This window comes from Notolabrus celidotus, chromosome 13 (genome assembly GCF_009762535.1).
Source record: "Notolabrus celidotus isolate fNotCel1 chromosome 13, fNotCel1.pri, whole genome shotgun sequence".
Lineage (NCBI taxonomy): Eukaryota > Metazoa > Chordata > Actinopteri > Labriformes > Labridae > Notolabrus > Notolabrus celidotus.
This window is the reverse complement of record NC_048284.1, coordinates 25,645,201-25,665,568: the sequence shown is the minus strand read 5'-3', so window position 1 is coordinate 25,665,568 and position 20,368 is coordinate 25,645,201. Positions and strand designations below refer to the sequence as shown.

At 41.9% G+C, this 20,368-nt stretch overlaps 1 protein-coding gene across 1 annotated transcript in view; it reads right to left on the bottom strand.

The window, feature by feature from the left end:
* The window catches only part of LOC117824170 (neurexin-3b), a 258,052-nt gene that overhangs the window by 186,425 nt on the left and 51,259 nt on the right, over positions 1-20,368 (bottom strand). The window contains exons 5-12 of the mRNA XM_034699575.1: positions 16,248-16,451; positions 14,602-14,628; positions 12,836-12,955; positions 12,297-12,409; positions 11,778-12,046; positions 10,677-10,867; positions 8,491-8,664; positions 5,398-5,517 (exon numbers count right to left, since the gene is read on the bottom strand). Coding sequence (XP_034555466.1) covers positions 5,398-5,517; positions 8,491-8,664; positions 10,677-10,867; positions 11,778-12,046; positions 12,297-12,409; positions 12,836-12,955; positions 14,602-14,628; positions 16,248-16,451 — 1,218 coding nt within the window. The remainder of the gene's footprint in view (positions 1-5,397; positions 5,518-8,490; positions 8,665-10,676; positions 10,868-11,777; positions 12,047-12,296; positions 12,410-12,835; positions 12,956-14,601; positions 14,629-16,247; positions 16,452-20,368) is intronic.

The following is a 20,368-nucleotide window of genomic DNA, read 5'->3' as shown; positions in this document are numbered from 1 at the left end:
TGGAGCAGAGGACCTGCTGTCTATGATTTCCAAAAAAAAGGTAGATTTTGATTCGTCACATACCACAGGGTTTTCCTGCAGTTTTCCACTTAGCCTCAGACCATCTGAAATGCTCTTGGACTCAGATAAGTAGCCTGAATTTCTGGATGATGTTTCTATGTGGTTTAAAACCTTTTGCATGGTACAATCTAACCTGCATTGTGGTGGTTTTGAACCCATGCAGTGAATTCTACCACAGAGCCATGTCTCTTTTTAATGCAATACAGCTTAGGGGCTGTATGATCCATCATTGGTGTTCAGCCTTGTCCATCTAGTACAGAGATTTCTCTAGATTCTTTGAATTTTGTAATGATATTGGATACTGGAATTGGGGTTATACTTACTGCCCTATTTTCAAGATTTATCCTGATAGACTCCCTTTGCTGAATGAAAAAGTTGTGAATGTATTCAGGTTTTTAAATTACCACCACTACATCTGTGTCCAACTGAAATTATGCTAATAGTTACCGTGTTGTGCTTTAAAGCCAGCTGACCCCAGCTCGACACCTGCTAGCCCGTCCCAGCCAGCTTCAGCTACTTAATCCCATTAGGAGAGACAGCAGGTTAAATTATTCAACTCCAATGAAAACTCCTCTGGTATTCATGAGAAGGTCTATAGATACCAGCAGCGTGTGCGTGCCTTATTGTGTGTGCATTTCTTTTCTCATTTGCTTGTTTATCCTGAAAACCTCCACTCATCATTGACGTCATGTCAAAGTGAATAGCACCATTGTGTTTCTGCCATTTCTCCCCCCCTCTGAGTTTAATACTGTAGAGTAGTCACATCAGTCAATAGAGGGAAAATGCTGTTATTATTGTGGGTTTTCTACTCAGTAGAACACTGTGGACCAGAGGAAACACAGCTTGTTCTTCACCCCCCGCCTCTTTTGTCCATTTCTTTTCTCTCCTCGCTCTTCTCCCCAACGAGTGGGAGAGAAATGACTACGAGGCGAATGCCATGATTACTTTGTTTTAAATAGAAGGAAGCAACGCCGCTGCGTTGTTTGTCGTTTATGTAAGCAGTTAGCCGGATATGGTTACAGCCCTCTGAGCACGCCTGGAAAAGTAAATTAAGGACATTGGGTTGAGTAGAGGGTTGGTTGGGATCAATGCACAGACAGAGATACATTCATCACTTAATCTATCTAAACAATCACTGATGCTGACTTCAAGCTGACATACAGTTTGCTGCTGCCTGTCTTAAGCTTTTCCTCTTATTTCTCCACTCTTTCTTTTTCTGTTTGTTTACCGTGTTCCCGACGGTGGAACAATGCAAGCGACCTTTGCAGAGATAATTCTATTACATAAGTTGAGTAATTGCTCTGGATGTGGAAGAGGAGTGTCCGCTGCTCGTCTTGCTCGGCCCACAGCTTCCATGTCCTTGGATGTTGAAATGAAACTCTGCGGTATTCATAGAAGCTGACAGGGAGAGTTCCGTTCAGAAAACAGAGGAGAGAAGAGGGGAGAAGAAGAGGAGGAGTGAGAAAAGACGAGAAGAGAGAGGAAAAAAAAGAGGGGAGGATGGATATGAGACGACAGGGAGATGGAGATGAGCATGACAAAAGCAGTGAGCCAGAACCAAGCAGGATGAAAATGCTATAAAAAGAGTCCACCCCTCCGCCCCCTCTTTTTTTAAGCAGCGCTGGGCACGACATGCACCTCCAGATTGTCCAAGTGGCTCTGAAAATGGCTTGTATGCTGCAAAGAGCCCCGCAAAGGGGGTACACGAGAATAAATGGAAGGAGCGGAGATAGTTCTCGCCTCCTGAGGTTTTTTCTTTCCCCCTCTTTTTTTCTCTGCCACCTAGAGCTCTGTGTGCTACAAAAGAGAAGTGCAGAGAGGGCACACAGGCTTGACGCTAACAATCGGCACAGATGAAACTGCGAGAGGCTTAACTGGCAGAAATGTTCACTTTACTTTGTTCAAGTTTCTTCATTTGGACAATGGGTAGAGACGGAGTCAGAGAGGCAGACAATTACTGATATTTGCTGGCAGCTATCAGAGAGGGAGAGAGCGAGAGAAACAGAGGGAGAAGCTCCACTCCCACATTGTTAATTAAAAACTCTCTCTCAGTGCTGTGCTCACTGAATAAAAGGCAGTGGAACAGAACACACACGCGAACACGAGGCAAAGGCTGCATTCAGTGTTTTTATTTTTATCAAGCCACTCCAATCAAGCTATAAAACTGTTGGCAATATGATTGTACATACTACATTTGATTTTGCTTTATTTGGGAGATTGCACAATTTTCTCTCTATGATCCATAACTGTAGAGAAGTACAAGAGGCAAAGCAGCGCAGGAAAATAACAGGAAAGCTGATTTCATGCTCGGGGGATTGCATCTCATTTTCTCCAGCACAGAGGGACACAGTGCGGTCCTGCTTGTGGATTTACTGCCACCTGGTGGTGCATGAAGGCTCACAGGGATGGAGGTGAGCATCGGAGTCAACATCAGAAGATTGAGTCAGGGCTACTGCAGTAAACTAGACCCTTTATCTCAGCCAGACAGTGTCATGTAGACTTTGTCGGCACTTTCTGGAATGTCAACTTGAGTGAAATGTTCCCAAACTAAACCTCCTGCTTGCTTGGCTTTGCATTTTCCTCTTTTCATTTCTCTTTATTGTTTATTTTCTTATTTCTAGCTCAGGAAATGAAAAGAAACTGCTTGAAAGAGCACCCAAAGGAAAAAAAAATCAGCTGCAAAATTCCAATTTAGGCCCATGACGCACAGTTAAGGAAGCTATTATACGCTCTGGGAGCCCAGTCAATAATGGTGAGCATTAATCTGCGAAACCAGCGAGAGGCAAACTAAGACTTCACCCTGCGATGTCATGAGATGTTAAATAAGTTACTGTCCAAACTCTTGTGTTTCAAGAAGAAATATTTCTGAGCTGATAGGAAATCAATGAACTTTCCCTGTAAGTCCTCCCAGGCTGCACCTGGAGGTGAATTAATGAGGGTTCCTCATCACTAATTAACACATAAAAACAGCTCCCATCAGTGAGAGAGAGCTGGAGTCGATAACTCGCACTGCATAGAAATTATTGCATCACATGATCTTTTGCAGGGGTGGGGGTGGGAAAAAGGAGATAAAAAGGACAGAAAGAGAGAAAAAGGAGGATTTGAGGGATATAAAGTCATAGACAGCGGCTGAGTCTAACATTAGAAAGGTCTGGCTGATTAGGGGATGCCGGCGCTCACAGAGAGCAGCTCCTCTAACAGCCTCTACCACCTCATTAGTCTGGCCCAGCAGCAGTATGCCCCCGCTATTAACCGCTAAATGAAAGACCGCCAACCGTGATTACTGAGGGGAAGTCCCCTGTCGTCATGGGGATAAGAGATCCCACACACACACACGTACTAACACACACGCGCGCACAAACTCACACTTTAACTCTTATGATAGCGATTTGAAGGGCGTTTATGAAAAGGCAATTGAGGCAGAAGTGGATATTTTACACACCATCAGTCACAGCCGTTCACTCCGAAGCCCAGTAAGTGAATGCTCGGGACATCAAGCAGACCTGTACCAACAAACCGCCTGCACTGCAGCAAAGAAAAAAAAAATCTTCAACAAAAAGCGGGCATCTCTTTGTTGCTTCATTTAAAGATCACAGGATGCTTTCAGCTCTGCTTTCAAGCAGCAAATTCAACAAAAGCTTAATAAACACATGAGTGAGCCAGCTCTGGGAGTCCTTGAGTCGAGGAGATGATACTCACAGTTTGTAGCCAGGAAGGAGAAGCTCCAGAGGTGCATCCAAATCAAATACACGTGTTTTTGAACTTTTGAGAGACTGAAATGTCTGTATATTATCACATAAAAGACCAGGCTCTGGTTAGGTCATGTTCGTGTCAGAATGGCAGTTTTGTAGAACTGTGTTTGGTCTGCTAAATGAGCGTGCCTTTAAGGAGCACTCGTACATTAAATCAATGTTGCAATTCTATTCACTAACAGGGTCAAATATGTGCAGTGGCAGCAGATGACCTCACTCTTAACCCATTTTTTGGCATCAGCAAAAACGTATTCAATATTCTCAAGGCTGCTTGCTAAAGTTGACCATTTGACTCACAAGTTAAGAGGACCACTATCTATCTGTCAGTGGAATCTCGGCATGTTTAATAGCTTTTTAGTGCTGGACCCCTTTCGGCAGATTAATGCAGGTTCAACAGCAGAGCTCCGGAGCTCATATTGGTGCAACACAACTTTCAAATGTCTAAATAGATCCACAAATGGGCAGAACTCAGATTTTCAAATATGTAGAACAATTTATGATAATAATACATGCTTATTTATGGCTGAAAAGTCAAAGTGTTTTGTCCCAAGAGCTGAAAACACACATTTTCAGCTACAACTAAGGGCAATCCTCTCCATTGGCTGTCTGTTCACATGTGACTTTTGCTTCATGTCTGTTTAGAAATATCTGCAAATGCATGTGGTGGTGGTGGTTTGTTCTTGCTTCAGTCAGCCCAGCGATGATTTTCATCTGTTGGGGTGCACTGTGGAGTCATTTCATCCAATCAGCTCCCTACATGGTTTGTTAACTTAATAGTATGTTATCGTGTTCTTCAGATGTATAATCATGGCAGAATGAGGGAGACAGACTGGTAAAAGTGTCACTTCTAGCCTGTTGCGCAGTGCTAGGTATCTCAGAATGCTTTGTGAAGTGTACACATTTGTGGATATTGCACATTTGCACCAACATTAGCTTCGTACATGGTGGGGCTGTGAGCTTAACAGAGTCTCAAATGACCCTACAGTGTTAGTGGCTCTTTTAACGGGAGAAACTTATCTCCAGACATGTCTTCTACAGAACTGAGGAAAGCAGCTGCTCAGTAAAATCAGTGTATTGCTGATTATATTCAGCTTACACAAGATGTCTGGAGGGGATGCATGCTGAGCTAGAGCTAGCTTACTTGTCAACATCTAGGTAAACAAGGTTTTTTTTGTTTGCTTTAACAAGGGGCCGCATTATCCACAAAGAAGGTTATTGTTTGGTAAAACTTCTGATTCATGTAGGCTGAGATAAGAACTTCTGGGAGGGAAATGAAGTAAAACAGCAAATAACACTTGAGCTTGCATCAAAAAGTCAAAGCCAACAACATCCAGAGCAGTGTAAGGCCCTAATGCAACTTCTGTCTCAAAGCTGCTGCTGATATTACTCAAGGGATGTCGCTCGAGTAATTTCCTCAGATTTGATAGAGCGCCCTTCAAAGTTACAAGATAAATCACATGACTCTTTCGCATGCCGTTTGATGCTCCCCATGACTCATACATCAACCAAGACATGTACAAATCGCAGAGCGCTCCCTCAATGCACGTGCAAGACACACAAGTAAAGGTAACGTTTGAGTACTCACGGTCGTTGCAGTGAGAGCCCGTGTAGGACGTCATTGAGCAGTCACAAGTGAAGTTCTCCCACTGCTGGATGCACACACCCATGTTGGCACACGAGTCCTCTTGGCAGGTTGTGCTTGGGCCTGAGAAAGAAGAGAGACGAAGAAGGAGAGATGCCACAGGAAAGCAGTTAAACGACAGTAAAGAGCTACTTCTGAGCCTTAACAATGCAGAACCCATGCAGAAAAAATGCACTCTAGAGAGAGATAGATCTACAGCAGAAGAAGGAGTAAACAGTGCCACCACAGGAAGCCTGACCCGGAGTACAACACGCTTAAAAACAGTCCGGGGAATCCTGTTTCATGCTGGGTAAGGCAGCAATCCCAGCGGCAAACTGAAGGCTGAGGCGCCAGGTTTTCAGAGGATCAACAGCACGCTTCTCAAGCGGCGGCAGCTTCTGCATTTGAAAGTTAATTACTGTAAAGCCAGCTGAAAAGGGTGCAAGTGTAGTTCTAATCTGCATTGAGGAAATCTGTAACAGCAGATGAGTCGGGCCCCAGCCAGGCTGATGTGATGGCACTGTCAACATCCCTTCGTTTTCTTCTCTTTTTTAAAGTGTGTGCAATCGGACAGGCATGCAGTTTACTATCATTCCAACGAGTGATTTCAAAAAGTTTTATCAGAGTAAAACTTCAAACGCTGCATTCCCTCTGTGAACAAGCAAGACAGGACGCACAGAAAGAAGAACCTTTTAACGAATGGCTCAGATAAAGACAGCAGAGAATAACACACATCTTCATAAAACAGCTTTAAGTGCTTCTATCTATCTGCTTTTCAAACATTTATTCACTGTGACACTAAAGGCTGACACTAAACACACTAAACAGACGATATTCATGAAGAGAGAATTAAACAATATAAAGACGGCTGAGGAACATGTCGTGCATATCCTTGTGTATGCACTTTAGTCAGACTGAAGTTGAGGAGGGTATTCAAAGTCAAACTGGATGTGTGTTTGCTATTCCTCTACACCACACATGGCTACTACCTTTGAATACTTATACTAAGAGGGAATGCAGATAAGGACAAGCGCACAGCATAGATAATGAGATAAACAATTCCCCGTCGGAGTCTTGACAGAGACACTGGGGGGAAACCTTGACAAAAAAAAAAAACGTTCTGATAACCACATAGGAGACGACCGAAAGTAAATCAAATCAAATGAAACCAGCAGAAACAGAAAGGCAGACAAATGCACGTGTTGAAGAGCAGGTGTCTGTGCAAGACAAAAGAAGAGAAGAGTGGAAGACAGATTCAGTTTGCCAGCTGAAAGTGCATTTACTGTGTAATGTACGGTAAAGGTAGTCCACCAGGCACTGAGAGCATACATGTACGTCTACGTTAGTGTGGGTTCCATGTTTGCATTCACACAGCGGTGCTCGTTTGTCAGTGCGAGCAACAGAGGATTTTGCTGTGTTTGAGTGCTGCAGCAGGAGGTCGCTCGCTCTCTGAAAAATACTCTCATCTGGATAGCATGATAGCTTTTTTGAAAAAAAAAAAAGAAAAACAGAGAGAGAGAGAGGTCTGATACATCAGCAAGCACACTGGCGGTGCTTAGATGTGCAGTGACAGCCTCTCACTGCTGTCTACACCCTCCCCCTGTAATGTGTCACTACTGGCGTTTTCATACAAGAGCACAGAACTCATACAAAGTGTCTGCCTCTGCCTACAGACTGTCTGAACAACGGCCATGTAACTACACTGCAAGAACATGAAGTCTCTGACCTACAGTTAACTTAATGGTGTCTTTCAATGACGTGCAACTTCGTCAAATATATATATATACGTATGTACATCCACACTCACAGTGCAGCAGTAGCCTTATGAAAAATGCATTATTTATTTTCTTGTTGCTTAATCAGTTGTTTTGTCTGCCAGCAGTCTCTACCTCTCTCTCTCTTTCTCTATCTATTAACTCATCTTTTCAGAGAGCGAGTCACCTCTGCGGCACCAAGGGGACATTATTGCCATGGTGACACCCACGATGCATTGCACACAGCAGGCTTTCAGGCGAGCAGGCCTCCGAGAGGCTGGATTTAACCCTCTACCTTGCAGGTCGGCTTTGGTGAAACCAACTTTGTTAGCGCAGAAAGAAAACAACAAACAGAACAGAGCAGAGCGGAAAACAAGAGTAAAGGTTAGTGAGGGAGCAGCATTGTTAGTGCGTGTAAAAGTTTGTCACTTTGGCAGAGTGAAACATATTAGAAGGTTGTGTGAGGTTGAGTGCCTGACCAGAAATCCTATAAAGATCCTATTTCTCTTTTTGCAAAACAAGATGTCAGCATGTGTTCGGCTTCCACAACTCAGAGACAAAGGTTCTGTTGAAAAAAGCTGCAGTGTTGTACTTATTTGATCACTTACTTTGAGCTTCTGCTGCCCTCTAGAGGTTAAAGAGCATCATATGTATTCTAGTACAATAAAGTTTTAATTTGGAAAAAGTAATGATGCTTTGAGCGCAGAATAGGTCCAGATAGTTCTGGTATGACAGTATGCAGTGGTTAACAGGGTGGAAACAACTGTATGTTGTTTTGACACTCACTAAAATCACAACAATAAAGAAATTATTGTTATTAAAACACCTTATTAGCAGCTTATTGCATTCTGAATAAATGTTGTATAAGTTTCCCTCAGAGGGAACTTTACAGAAGGAAAAAAGGCACACATGGAGTGTTTGATTTCAAAAGAAAGTTGGCAAAACTTGTATCTTACCTTGTTAAACATTATACAAACATCATGTCTCATGTTTTATTTACTTGTTTTACTTTCCTTCTCTCTCATAATCCTGTTAAACAGAAACTCTTTTTTATCAAAGTACTTCTATTCATCTTAAGATAAAGTGCAGCAACATAAAAAGTTAACAAGCCATTATTAAAGAAACAGAAAGACAAATGTAAAGCGTTTTCTAAACTGTGATACATGCCTAGCAGACAAGAAGAAAATAAGTGGGATTAACAGAGCCAGCGAGTGGCTTTAAGGGCTTCTAAAGAGCTTTCTAATTAGACTAATAAATCTTACACAGCAGGTCATGATTCTTATACGCTGCAGGCCATCTGTACCTTCACAGCCACGCTCAATCTGCCCGCTGCGGAAAAGGGCGTCGTTGATGAGGTCTGGCAGGCGGCCATTCAGGTCCACTGAGGCCAAACAGCCTTGGAAACCCTCCCGAGAGACCACCAGCTTAGGGAGGTTCTGGTACATGTTGGGTCCAAGACCTCCGATGAACAGGTCACCTGAGGGGAGGGATGTAGAAGGCAGGACGAGTGTGAAAATGAATAAGTTTAACTGTATATGTGAATTTAGCTTCCTTGTTTTTATGTTACAGTCAAACTTTACATCCTGACTTTTTCCCCCAGCTAAATAAAGTACTTGTAGAGGAAACTTAACTTTCTAAATGTACTGTTAAAATCTACATCTCTGTGTTTCAAAAAGCCACCAGTATACAGTGCTGGGATGGAGTTATTACATTCTCTGATGTTGACTTTGAGGTCCTAGCTCCTGAGTCCCAAGTCAAGTTCAAGTTCTCAACCAGTCAACCTTCCATGCACTTAAGTCATGCTGTTTCCAATTTTTTAAACATATATACACAATTTTGTACAGTGACTTTGCAGAAATCCTAAATGTTTGTTAAAGGAATAATTCAAAAAAAAATTTCACATGCCTGCTTGAAGTTAGATTAGAAGACTGAAACAACCATTCTGCCATTTTAAGGGAGAAAAATCTAGCAATGAGTGTCTAAAATGTCTGATCCTGCGGTGACCTGGCTCATGCTCCTCTGTTGTAGTTTGCAGCCAATGTGAACAGACGCTGTGTTGCAAGGGCTGCAGTTCAAACTGATGTTGTGTAAAATGTAGTGTTGTAGTCAAGACCACATTAACCAAGACCAAGACATGTCCGAGACCAGAGTGCACCGAGACCAAGACATTTAGGGATCGAGACAGAGTCAAGACCAAGACCAAGGCAGGGCAAGACCGAGACAAGACCAAGACCATATATATCAATGAAAAATTATCATGAGTAAACAAAATAAAAGACTTCTGTTTATTTTATTTACGTTTGCTTTGAAAACTATTGACAGCAACAAACTAGGTTTGGTTTTGTCTTAGTTGTCTTTCTGTTGAGTCTTTAAGTTGAATTTTTTTCTCATCACAGTAATGCCAGGGACACAGAGTGCATCAGTGGTGGTCTCGACTGGTCTTGATATAAAATACGGAGTCCGCCCAGTCCGAGACCGAGACAAGACCGAATGAAAATGTTTTCGATTCCAAGATGAGACCGAGACCTTAAATAAGCAGCCTCGAGACCAAGACCAGCCTCGAGTACTACAACACTAGCAAAATGTCCACATCTCTGAAAATAACATCATAAAACTCCCAACTAAGTATGATGACAAACCTTATGCTATTATTGCAAAATAACTTTGGCCTCTCTGGGATCACACACCTGGCCCAGAAAGAGCTCCTTCCATTATCTATACTCAGCTGTAGTAGCTTAGCACCTTAGCTAAGCACAATGGCTATACAGGGAGGAAAACATTAGTCTGCCCAGTCCAAACAAAAAGCCAATTCAGCTCACTTATTAACATATAGTATGCTTATGTAGGGCATACAAATGTAGTATGTAAACATAAATGAGCCTTACTCTGGGTTTACATATAAAACTATTTCCACACAAGTTATAGTCTTCCCCATCACCCACTTGTAAAACAAGGCTAATGAAATTCCCCTGACTTAATTATCTCATTTGTCATCTCTGAGCTGAACGTTGTAAGATCTCTTCTATTTTTTGTGGACCACAGCGGAGCAGCATCTGAATGTGACAGTCGGAGGTATTACCTGCTCTCATGCCTGCACATGATTGGCTGCTGTCAGGGTGATTTTAAGCGAGGCAGCTTAATGCCAGGCAGTAAAAATTTATATGAGGAGGTTTAATTAAAATGTTAGAGTATCTTGGATTTATAGAATATACTCAGTCAAGAAAATGAAGAGATGATTTGCTGTAAAACTTTCTTTAACAGTGTTTTCCATCACTGAAGTCAAATCCTGCAGAACTAGAGCCAAAGTCAAGCTCTCTGAATATTGTTGAGTCAAAGGTTTCAGATTTATGACTTGAGTCTAATGCAAGTCAAAGTCGTGTGTGGTTTGCCTGCAGGGGATTTAAATGTGACATAGGGATTAAAAGATGTTATTTGACCTTCACCATGAAGATAATAATCTAAATTCCTGTAAACGTGAGGATTTGGTACCTTTGAGGTCGAGGTTCTTGGCTCCGTTGACATTCTGTGTGACCGACTTAGCATCCACCTTGAGAGTGTGTGTGTTTGCAGAGTCGCGCGTGATGACCACGTTGTGCCACTGGTTATCGTTCAGTGGGTTGTCACTGTTCCCCTTCAGCAGACTGGGCCCGTTCCCCAGGTCGAACACGTAGTGGATGAAGCTGGAAGCAAAGAAGACGTACACATCAGGGTTTGTTGAACATCTCTGTATATCTCCTCAGACTAATTCATCTCACTGGAAAATCCACTGACTGCGTAAAATGATGGACGACACATCTCCACTTCCTTCCTGTTGCACAAAATTGACGCCAACATAACTCCAGGAACAGACACTGCAATATCTCATGTTGATGATGGTGATTATGTTTCACCTCTACTCTGCTACCTCAATGCAGACAGTGAAGCAGGAGCCACATTTGTTTACACAACTCAGTCATGTCGCTTTATCCCATTTTTTAGTATCAAATAACACAAAAAAATCATGAATGAGAAAGATAAGAACCAACTATTACAACACTTGAGAACATTTTATTTGACCTGTATTTTGATTTTATAGTTCAACCCATGATAACATGGAGGAGGCCAGCTTTATGACCTTTACTGCAGCCAGTTAACTGGGGGAGCTTTAAATGTTTTGGCTTCATGTTTGAGGAGCTGTCGTGCCATCCATCTTTTCATACATGTGAGAAACTCTATGAATACTATGCCTGCAAATATGCCTAACTTATCTCCGTCACAACAAAATGACGACTAAGCTCACAAAAGATGAAACTGATTTGGAGTTGACAGTTTGACCAGGACTTTAAAGTACATGACAGAAACAAAGTCACGTGGCACAGAGGCTACAGTTCTGCAGCAGGCAACCTGGGTTCAAATATGATCCATGGCCCTTTGTGGCACATCATCCCCTAGCTCTCTCTTCCCAGTTTCCTATTTTAACCTCTGTCCTATATTTCAAATAAAGGCACTAAAAGCCCAGAAACTAATCTTTGAAAAAAAAAAAACAGGAAAAAAGTCACATCCCACGTCAGCATTTCAAGATAACCGTCTCCAGTCTTCTTACAAACTCACCCTTTGACCAGCTCGACAGCAATGAAGTCATTCCCGTCCCCGCTGTTAAAGATGAGGAATCCGTCCGGCGAGGTGGTTTTAAACTGGAAGAACAGGTGCATTGTGGTATAAGCCTGCAAGGTAGCCAAGCCCAGATAGCTGCCTTTGGTCTTGAAGGTCACGGGGTCAGCGATGATGAATCGCATGCCGAAGCGGGCGTTCAGCTCGCAGAAGTCGATGTCCCCGTTCTTGCACATGTCGATGTACTGCATACCGTTAAACTTCAGGCTCTGTGGGGAGAGTTGGTGAGAGATGGTGTCGTCAGAAAAAAGTTAAGATTTCCTAAATAACATCACGGGTCAAGGTGGTGAATGACCAACCTATAGCTTTGTGTTTGAGGTAGCCAGACTGTGACAAAAATAATTTAAGGCACATAAAAAGCTGCATATACATACTACATGAAGACACCTGAGTTCAGATAAGATGACTGGAGTCAAAACAACAAACAATGACAGCTACAGTGAGAGTTACAGTTTATACCTGAAGATGTCCAATGAAGGACGAGGGAGCAGACGACACAAAGCGTCTCTCTGTCAAGATTCCCGTCTCCACGTTGTTGAACTCCAGACGGGTGTGGTCGCCCAACATCTGACCTTAGGTGGAGGAGGGGAGAGAGAGGAGAAGAAGGCGAGGGATGAAGGGATGGAGGAGGAGGAAGGATACTGCAAGCAAACCTCGTCCCTACAACAGCCCAGCTTCACTCTGTGTCATGCAGATGTAATAAAAACTAACAAATGCTGAAAGTAAAAACGACAACGCAAAGAGACTTTAATTTGGAAGAAAATGTGGAGACCAAGGATAATTACATTTGGTCAGTATGACTGTACTATTAATTATAAGGCACAAAGTAGAAGGCTGACACTAGAAATGATCACAGCCAAAGAAAATGGCATGTGTCAGACAGAGTATAACACAAAATGGTGACTAGTGCCCACAAAACTCCTGAAAAAACTAAATTGCGTGGCCATGCACAATGTGTAGTGAAATATAGAGTCAAATTATTCCACAAGGGTTAATACCTTCAGCCACGTCGTCATCCACGGTTAGTTTGAAGTTTTTACCACGGCGGAGCACTCGCACTGAGTGCCAATCATTGTCGTTGAGCTTTTGTCCGGCATAAAGAACCTCAGGACCTTTGCCTGAAGAGGAGGGTTAGTTAGTTAAAGGGATGGGGGAAGCTCACGTACACAACAACTCTTTGTTTCTTACAACAGATGTAACAGACTGGCAGGAAAAGGCTTCTGAATACATGCAGTTTTTTTCAAACATATGTCTGTGTTGTTCTACTCTTAAAATAAGACTCAGACATTTGGAGGATTCTTCTTTTCCAAACTAGCAAATGGTTGGTTTTAAAAAGCAAAAAGAAAACTAAGAGAAATTGCAACTGACAGCTTAATGAAATTTAGGGATTTACTGTTACTCAGGAAAGGACTCAAAAGCTTACACTCAACGCAAGAGCTCATGTATAATTAATAAAAAGAGCTCTCTCTGCCCGCTCTCCCTCCCTTCCCTCTCCCTCTCTTTCTCTCTCTCCCAACTTCCTTTGATTTTAAGTTTGGAGCTGACCCTGAATGTTACACGGCGACTTATATAAGCTGTTTCAATATGATACAGTTTTATAAAACAAGACGGAAAATCACAAACACTGCTGCAGATGTCTTACAGTATGCCTGCAGAAAGAGTGGGAGGTGTTGCTTTAATTAACCACTAGAGGGCACCAGAGGCACACTGATGTCCTCTGCAGGCCAGAGCTGCTCATTTAAAATCCTGAATCTGCTGACTAATATTGACCGTGGATTTGGAATCCAAATACGCAGCACTCTGGTCAGTAAAAATTGATTTGAAGAACAGACTCAGGTTTTTAATTTGATGACTTAAATGATGTTGTCCTATGTTCACCTATAATGCTGGTGTTTTGCCCTCGTTTTACCAGCAGAGAGGGTAATATATCATCTTATTGTTTTCAAACCACTTCAGTTCTATATAAATTCCATCTAATTTATTATTTTAACCAGTTGTGTGTTTTTTGTTCGCATGTATTTAAAATTTATGATAAAAATCATCCAAAATCAAGCTCATAACAACAAAACTAAGATATTTAATCTGTTTCTCTACTGCATGTGCACCAATATGTCCACACACACACACACACACACACACACACACACACACACACACACACACACACACACACACACACACACACACACACACACACACACACACACACACATGTAAACCCTTTTTAGCCTTTGTTCTCCTTTCCTCTCTCTATTAATCTCTCACCAGTAATGTGGCTCTTTCTCTCTGCAGGGCTTTTAAAAATAATGAAAAATAAGAGTTCCTTTCATGAGTAAGAGCATGGCTAACACTCCATGTGTATCACATTATAGAGGTATATATACTGCAGTGTGTGTTTAAAGGAGAAGGGCAAGTACACAAAGTGAGTGAGACACACACTATATATGACAGAGTAATTGGGTAAACAATGTTGCCCATAGAGTCTGGAATAGTAAATGTAAGTGTGTAGCTATATGCAAAAAGGGAACAATAAAGATGTGGGTCCCTGACTTCATTTTAAAAATGGGTCATTTAAAAAATATAAAGAACATTAAGTCTCATTTGCATAACTTTGATCTCTGGCTATTACTTCCCCCCTTCTTATCTGGGAAATCCTCTTATCGGTCCCCTACATTCACACATTCCTGCCCTTACATCTAGCACACAGGCTATAATCAAACATTGGCTGAAGGAAGAAGGCTGCAGAAGAAGAGTGTTGACTTACTGGTGTTACAGTTTATCCTGACACAGTCTAGATGGGGAGGGGAGAATAAGTGACAGATGAAATCGCATCCTTCAAGGTTACAGCTGCAGACATCCAAGAGCAAGAAAAGCCACCTTCCGGGGACGGACACATGACCCCAGCGGCCATTTTAGCCTGGCTGGCTACTGATTGTCAATCTTACTTTACTTATGCAGGAAAAATCCAATTGAATCCATATCTATTAAGAATTTCAATCTCATAGCCAATTATACTAAGCCAATTCTGCTCTATAGAATTGTTGGGATTAAACTGAGTTCATTTCTGTTGTCTCATTGGGCATAATGACAATGTTGCTGAAAGCATCATGCTAGTCTTATTTCTTCTCATCAACTTTATGTTCTATTGTTGAATTTCAAAATGGTCGCATGAGTTTCCATGGCCACATCGATTTTGCAACCTGGCAGCTGAGGCCGAAACGTTTGACAGCTAACGCACTGCATCATGAAAAAACAATCAATAATAAAGCATTTGTTGTGAAAACTGAGGCTGAAATCTCCATGTAAGGGAGAGTGTTGGATCTGTGTTTGGCAGGTGCAGAAATCCATGTGACCAGGCTGGTCATGTGCCGTCAACCGCAACAGAAAAGTGGGAACAAACAGCCTCGAGCCACGCAGCACCAACACCATACAGAGACCTAAAGTCCTAGAGAACTGACTGATACTACTTTTTTGTTTTATGTTTAACTTCTGTCATTTGGATATATAGAAAAAGACCATCTCGCTCATTAAAAACATGAAATAAGGACTAAATATGTTCCATGTTTTTAGCAGCTGTGGTAACTTTGTACATTAGTTCTGTCAAAAGTTCCATTCAAATATTCTGTGTGAAAACATATGTCTCATGTGAAGATTTTCTACTCTAGGCTGGTATAAAGGCCTGCACTCTACTTAAATGTAGCACTCATGCCACCATCTGCAGGCACGCTGGGTGCTGTGGCATCGGGCTGTTTGCCAGACGGGCCGCAGGCTCAGGGCCTTTGAAGGGGTGAGTGCCATCTTTGAACAAGGCATGGGAGATGCCAGCTAGACCAAGGGTTACTAATGGACAGAGAGTAACATGGACCTGCTATCATGAGGAAAAATAAATAAAAAGACCACAGAGACAGACCCACACGATAAGAATGCATACTATCACTGCAGCACTACAGATGCTTACCTGCAGTTCTGAATAGATGGCAGAGTATAATCTAAAATGTTGCTAATTGAATTGATTGAATTGATGTAGTGCCATCTATTAAATGAATTGAAAAACAAAATGCTATGCTCTAGAGAATCCTAATTCTACACAATAATGAGCATGACTAAAATGATCTGTTCAAAAGATGTGCTGCAGAGCGTCGATAACTCTGTGTAGTGAAGTGTAAGATTGATGGACATTAAACTCTACAAAGACATCTTAGCATCAAGGCAGAAAAAAAAAATTACCAGTTCACGCAAGTCAAAAACAAAACATGCAACTACAAAGACAAACTACAGAAACTGGTTTAGTATGTATTCAGTCTGAGCAAAAATCAGGACCGTTTGAACGAAAAAATAAATCACAGAAACACGTAGGCCTCCTCGTGAACGCGAGGGGAGGTGGCCCAGCATTGACGGTTTATACGATACCTAGGTTGACCGTCAGTTTGACTCTCCCGCTGTCCAGCTCCAGCCTCAGTGTATCAGCCGACTCCCGTGATGTGGCAGCCATGAGCAGGCCGAACGCCCGCTGCGACTTGAACCTGAGGGAGACGTCCTCGGCTTCAGTGTGCATGACATTTGGGATCACCACTTTCATGTACATGCTGCCGTCATAGGACAGGATGGATGACTCTGCGAATGGAAAAGAAGGAGAAAAATGTGCTGTTTAAAATACAGGGATCTAATGCAGCCAATAAAAGCAACATGAGAAAGGAAGGCTGTTTCAATTTGTGTTCAGAGAGAACATCACAAAAGGACGATTGCATTCTTTATGCTTTATCTCCTCCTGACGGCTTCATTTATGATACAGATGCTTCAATAAGATTAATGAGTGTGTGTGGGAAGCAGATTTACATCAATATTCTCTTGGGAGAAGGTGCACCTGATTTAGAAATGAAACATGCATGCATGTTCATTTTATATTATAAATGGGAAACATGTACAAACATGTCTCACATGCCTGGCTCCAGCTGCATTCAACGTCCGTAGAGTGACAGGTGATGGCGTGGAAATGTAAACATACTTTGCTGCCTTGAAACTCTGCTCTATTAATGCCAGCTCTCGTCTCCATATTACAGTTTTGTTTTTAAAAGAGAATATTTGAAACCACACTGAAATAAAAACATGTACATGTGCCCACGCTCTGAGCTACAAGACATATCTTTATGTGATAATCATAAATCATAACGATGGTTTTTAAGGCTGCTGGGTCTAACTTATTCTGCTCCCTTGTTTGAAGCCGAGAAAGGAGCGGGAAGCCAGAGCTAGAGTAGCAAAAAGAAGAAGGAAGACTGTCAGCAGACTAGAAGCCTCCTGGGCAGAGAGAGACAGATTAAAAAGGGCATCCAACCATGACATACCTGTTTTGACACCTCAGCTTTTTAAAAGAAAAAAATAGCCCTGTGGCCTCAGAAATGCACAAACCATTTGGCTGCGTCTAGGGAAATGCTGAGGCTGTAGGTGAGAGAGTTTTTAAAGCATCACACGAGAGAGGGTTTGTACCTGTAAATGATGCAATCCCACATGGCACCTGCATTTGTTTGTTTTTTCACTTTGAAGAGTAGGTGAAGGGGAGATTTTTAGTTGATGTTTGTAGCTTAGCTAACCCATGCAAACAGAAACGTATCATAATAGTATTGGATGAAGCTTCGCTAAAATGTCAAGATCCATGTGATATGCTGAAAAATTCATGTAGAAGCAGTGTGAGATCAGTGAGCCGTTCATCTCGCTAGGCAGTGCACTGCTGTAAAAATCCAACACTCGTCTGTGTTGCTTTTAGGGCTGTTGTAAAATCCATTTCATGAACAAGCTGTCGACTGTGTGGGTACAGAAGCCTGGAGGGTAATGAAACCTTGGCTCTGCATTGTTTTACTCAATTTTAAATTGCACAGGCTGTCTCACTCTTTCTCTCTCGTGCACACACACACACACGCACACACGCGCGCACACGCACACACGCGCACACGCGCGCGCACACACACACACACACACACACACACACACACACACACACACACACACACACACACACACACACACACATAAATAAGAAAGAAAACACCCTGTCGTAATCCACACATATATGCTCAACAGCCTGTCCACACGACAGACAGATCTTCTAACTGACAGAGGCATGTATTGATTTATGAGCCAGGTCAGGTCTCTGCTATCGCTAGAAGACAAAATAAAACGTGGTGAGAGCCAGCCTGTACTTTGAAAAAAACCAAGAGTCAAGAAGCGATGTGAAAAGCTCCCTATAAAACAAACTGTGATGTCCACTCGGCAGTTTAAAGCTACTATGAGGAACGCTTGCTGTCAGTCTTACCTTCCCCTGTAGACAAAACAGCACACCATATACCTTTAAATCTTCCTCTGCACTGCATTTTTAGTTTTTTATAAGAAAAAATATCATCCTGCTGTCTTCTAGCACTCAAATGTAACCTTTATATAGGCTCTCTGCCCTGGGAAATATAATCAAGGTAGCCTTGACAGCAAGTGGTTATTAGCATCACAAAAAAAACATGTAGCAGTGGTTCAGTTTGGTTCATAACCAGCTAAGCAAATTACTACATATATCACCTCTTTAGCCCCTTGAAGTCAACAGGTTGTAGAAATAGGCTAAAGTGTGACAGCTGAGACGTGACATATTCTGCAAGTAATGTGAGAGTTGAGGGCATGAGATGCTAATGTAATGGAATAAGATTCAGTAGTACTGCAGCATTATCTGGCAGTTCTTGGGCCAAATGTTAACGTTAACACCCTAAGAGGCTTACCAAGACAATGTTACAAAACTGCAGTTAAGCATAAATGGATAACCGTACCAGTTTATTTAGTTTGCATGGGATAACTTGCTGGTTAGCACAACTAAGGACATCCAAGGCTTAAAACTCAAAATCATCATCATTTTGCCATTTATTATTTAAAAAATTTGACAAGTTTTAAGAATTATAAGCAACATTCAAAGTTTTCAGGAAAAGGTGGATGACAAAGTTCTCCATTTTGAGACGCGTCATACATGGCAAAATCATAATTAAGGGGCAGGCAGTTGTATTCCATCTAATGAACTAAAGGACAATGTACATAAAGACCTAAATGTTCACATCAAGGAGACACAAGGGGAACATTGGCAGATGAACCCCACTGCCTCTCTTAGAAACTTCTATGTTAGAACCTTCATCAATCCATCCAACCATTCAAACATCCATCCAACAATCCAACCATAAATCCATTCATCCATCCATCTAACAACCAATCCATCCATCCATCCATCCATCCATCCATCCATCCATCCATCCATCCATCCATCCATCCATTCATCCATCCACCTATCCATCCATTCATCAGTCCAGCAATCCATCCATCCATCCATCCATCCATCCATCCATCCATCCATCCACCGATCCACCGATCTAACCATGCACCAATCTATCTTTTCACCCACTAATCCATCCATCCATCCACCCACCCGTCAGTCCACCAATTCATTCATTCATTCATTCATTCATTCATTCATTCATTCATCCATCCATCCATCCAACCATGCACCATTCATCCTTTCACCTACTAATCCATCCATCCATTCACCCATCAGTCCACTAATCAATCCATCCATCCATCCATCCATCCATCCATCCATCCATCCATCCATCCATTCATTCAATTATTCATTCATTCATTCACCCATCCATCCATTCATCCATCCTTCCAGCCATCAGTCCACCAATCCATCCATCCACCCAGCATATATAAGTTGTCCCTAAAGAACACAAACAGAAACAGAGAGAGAACTTTTATGTGCCGTTTTCATGTGCCTAATTATTTTGGTATGTTCACAGTGGGATGTGGTATCTGTGATTGTAGCTGCTGTGAGAATGTAATTTCCTGTTCAGGATTAATTAAATATCTCTCTACAGTCATTAAAACAAGGGCTGCACCACAAGATTAAACTTGCACCTTTCCTTTTCCTTGATTAGTTGATTAATCTAATGTCTGATTTGATAATTATTCTGCAGAAACAATCATGGCATGGCATTAGATGACGCACAAACATTTCTGCTACATTAAGTAAACATAACAGAAGTGGTACAGAAATATCTTTAACAGAACCTTGTTTTGGATGTCAACAATCCAAACATGTCATGCTTTAGAGAAGTAAACAGGATGACTCTGAGGTGCTTTCAGGTCAAGTTTTCCTGTGTAAAGCAGTGATGAGAGACGTCATATTTGTAGAGCTTACAAAGCAGCACAATGTCAGGTCTGTGCTAAAAATACTCCAACGCTCCAACACTCCAACATCAGATGACTGGGAGCAAGGTTTTTTAACCTACGGCTTATTGCACAGATGTGTTATATACTTGGTTCTGATAGGTTGATAGCAATGGTCTGCAGTAATTTGACATGGGTTTGTGTACACAAAAACTGTAAGTTAATACATAGATATCTACACAAAGAAAATCTATTGGTATCCAATGATTGACTTGCCCAATCTTGACTTAATAGTGCAACATCCTGCTGAGAATATGCAAGTCTGTTGTGGTACTGATTCCCCT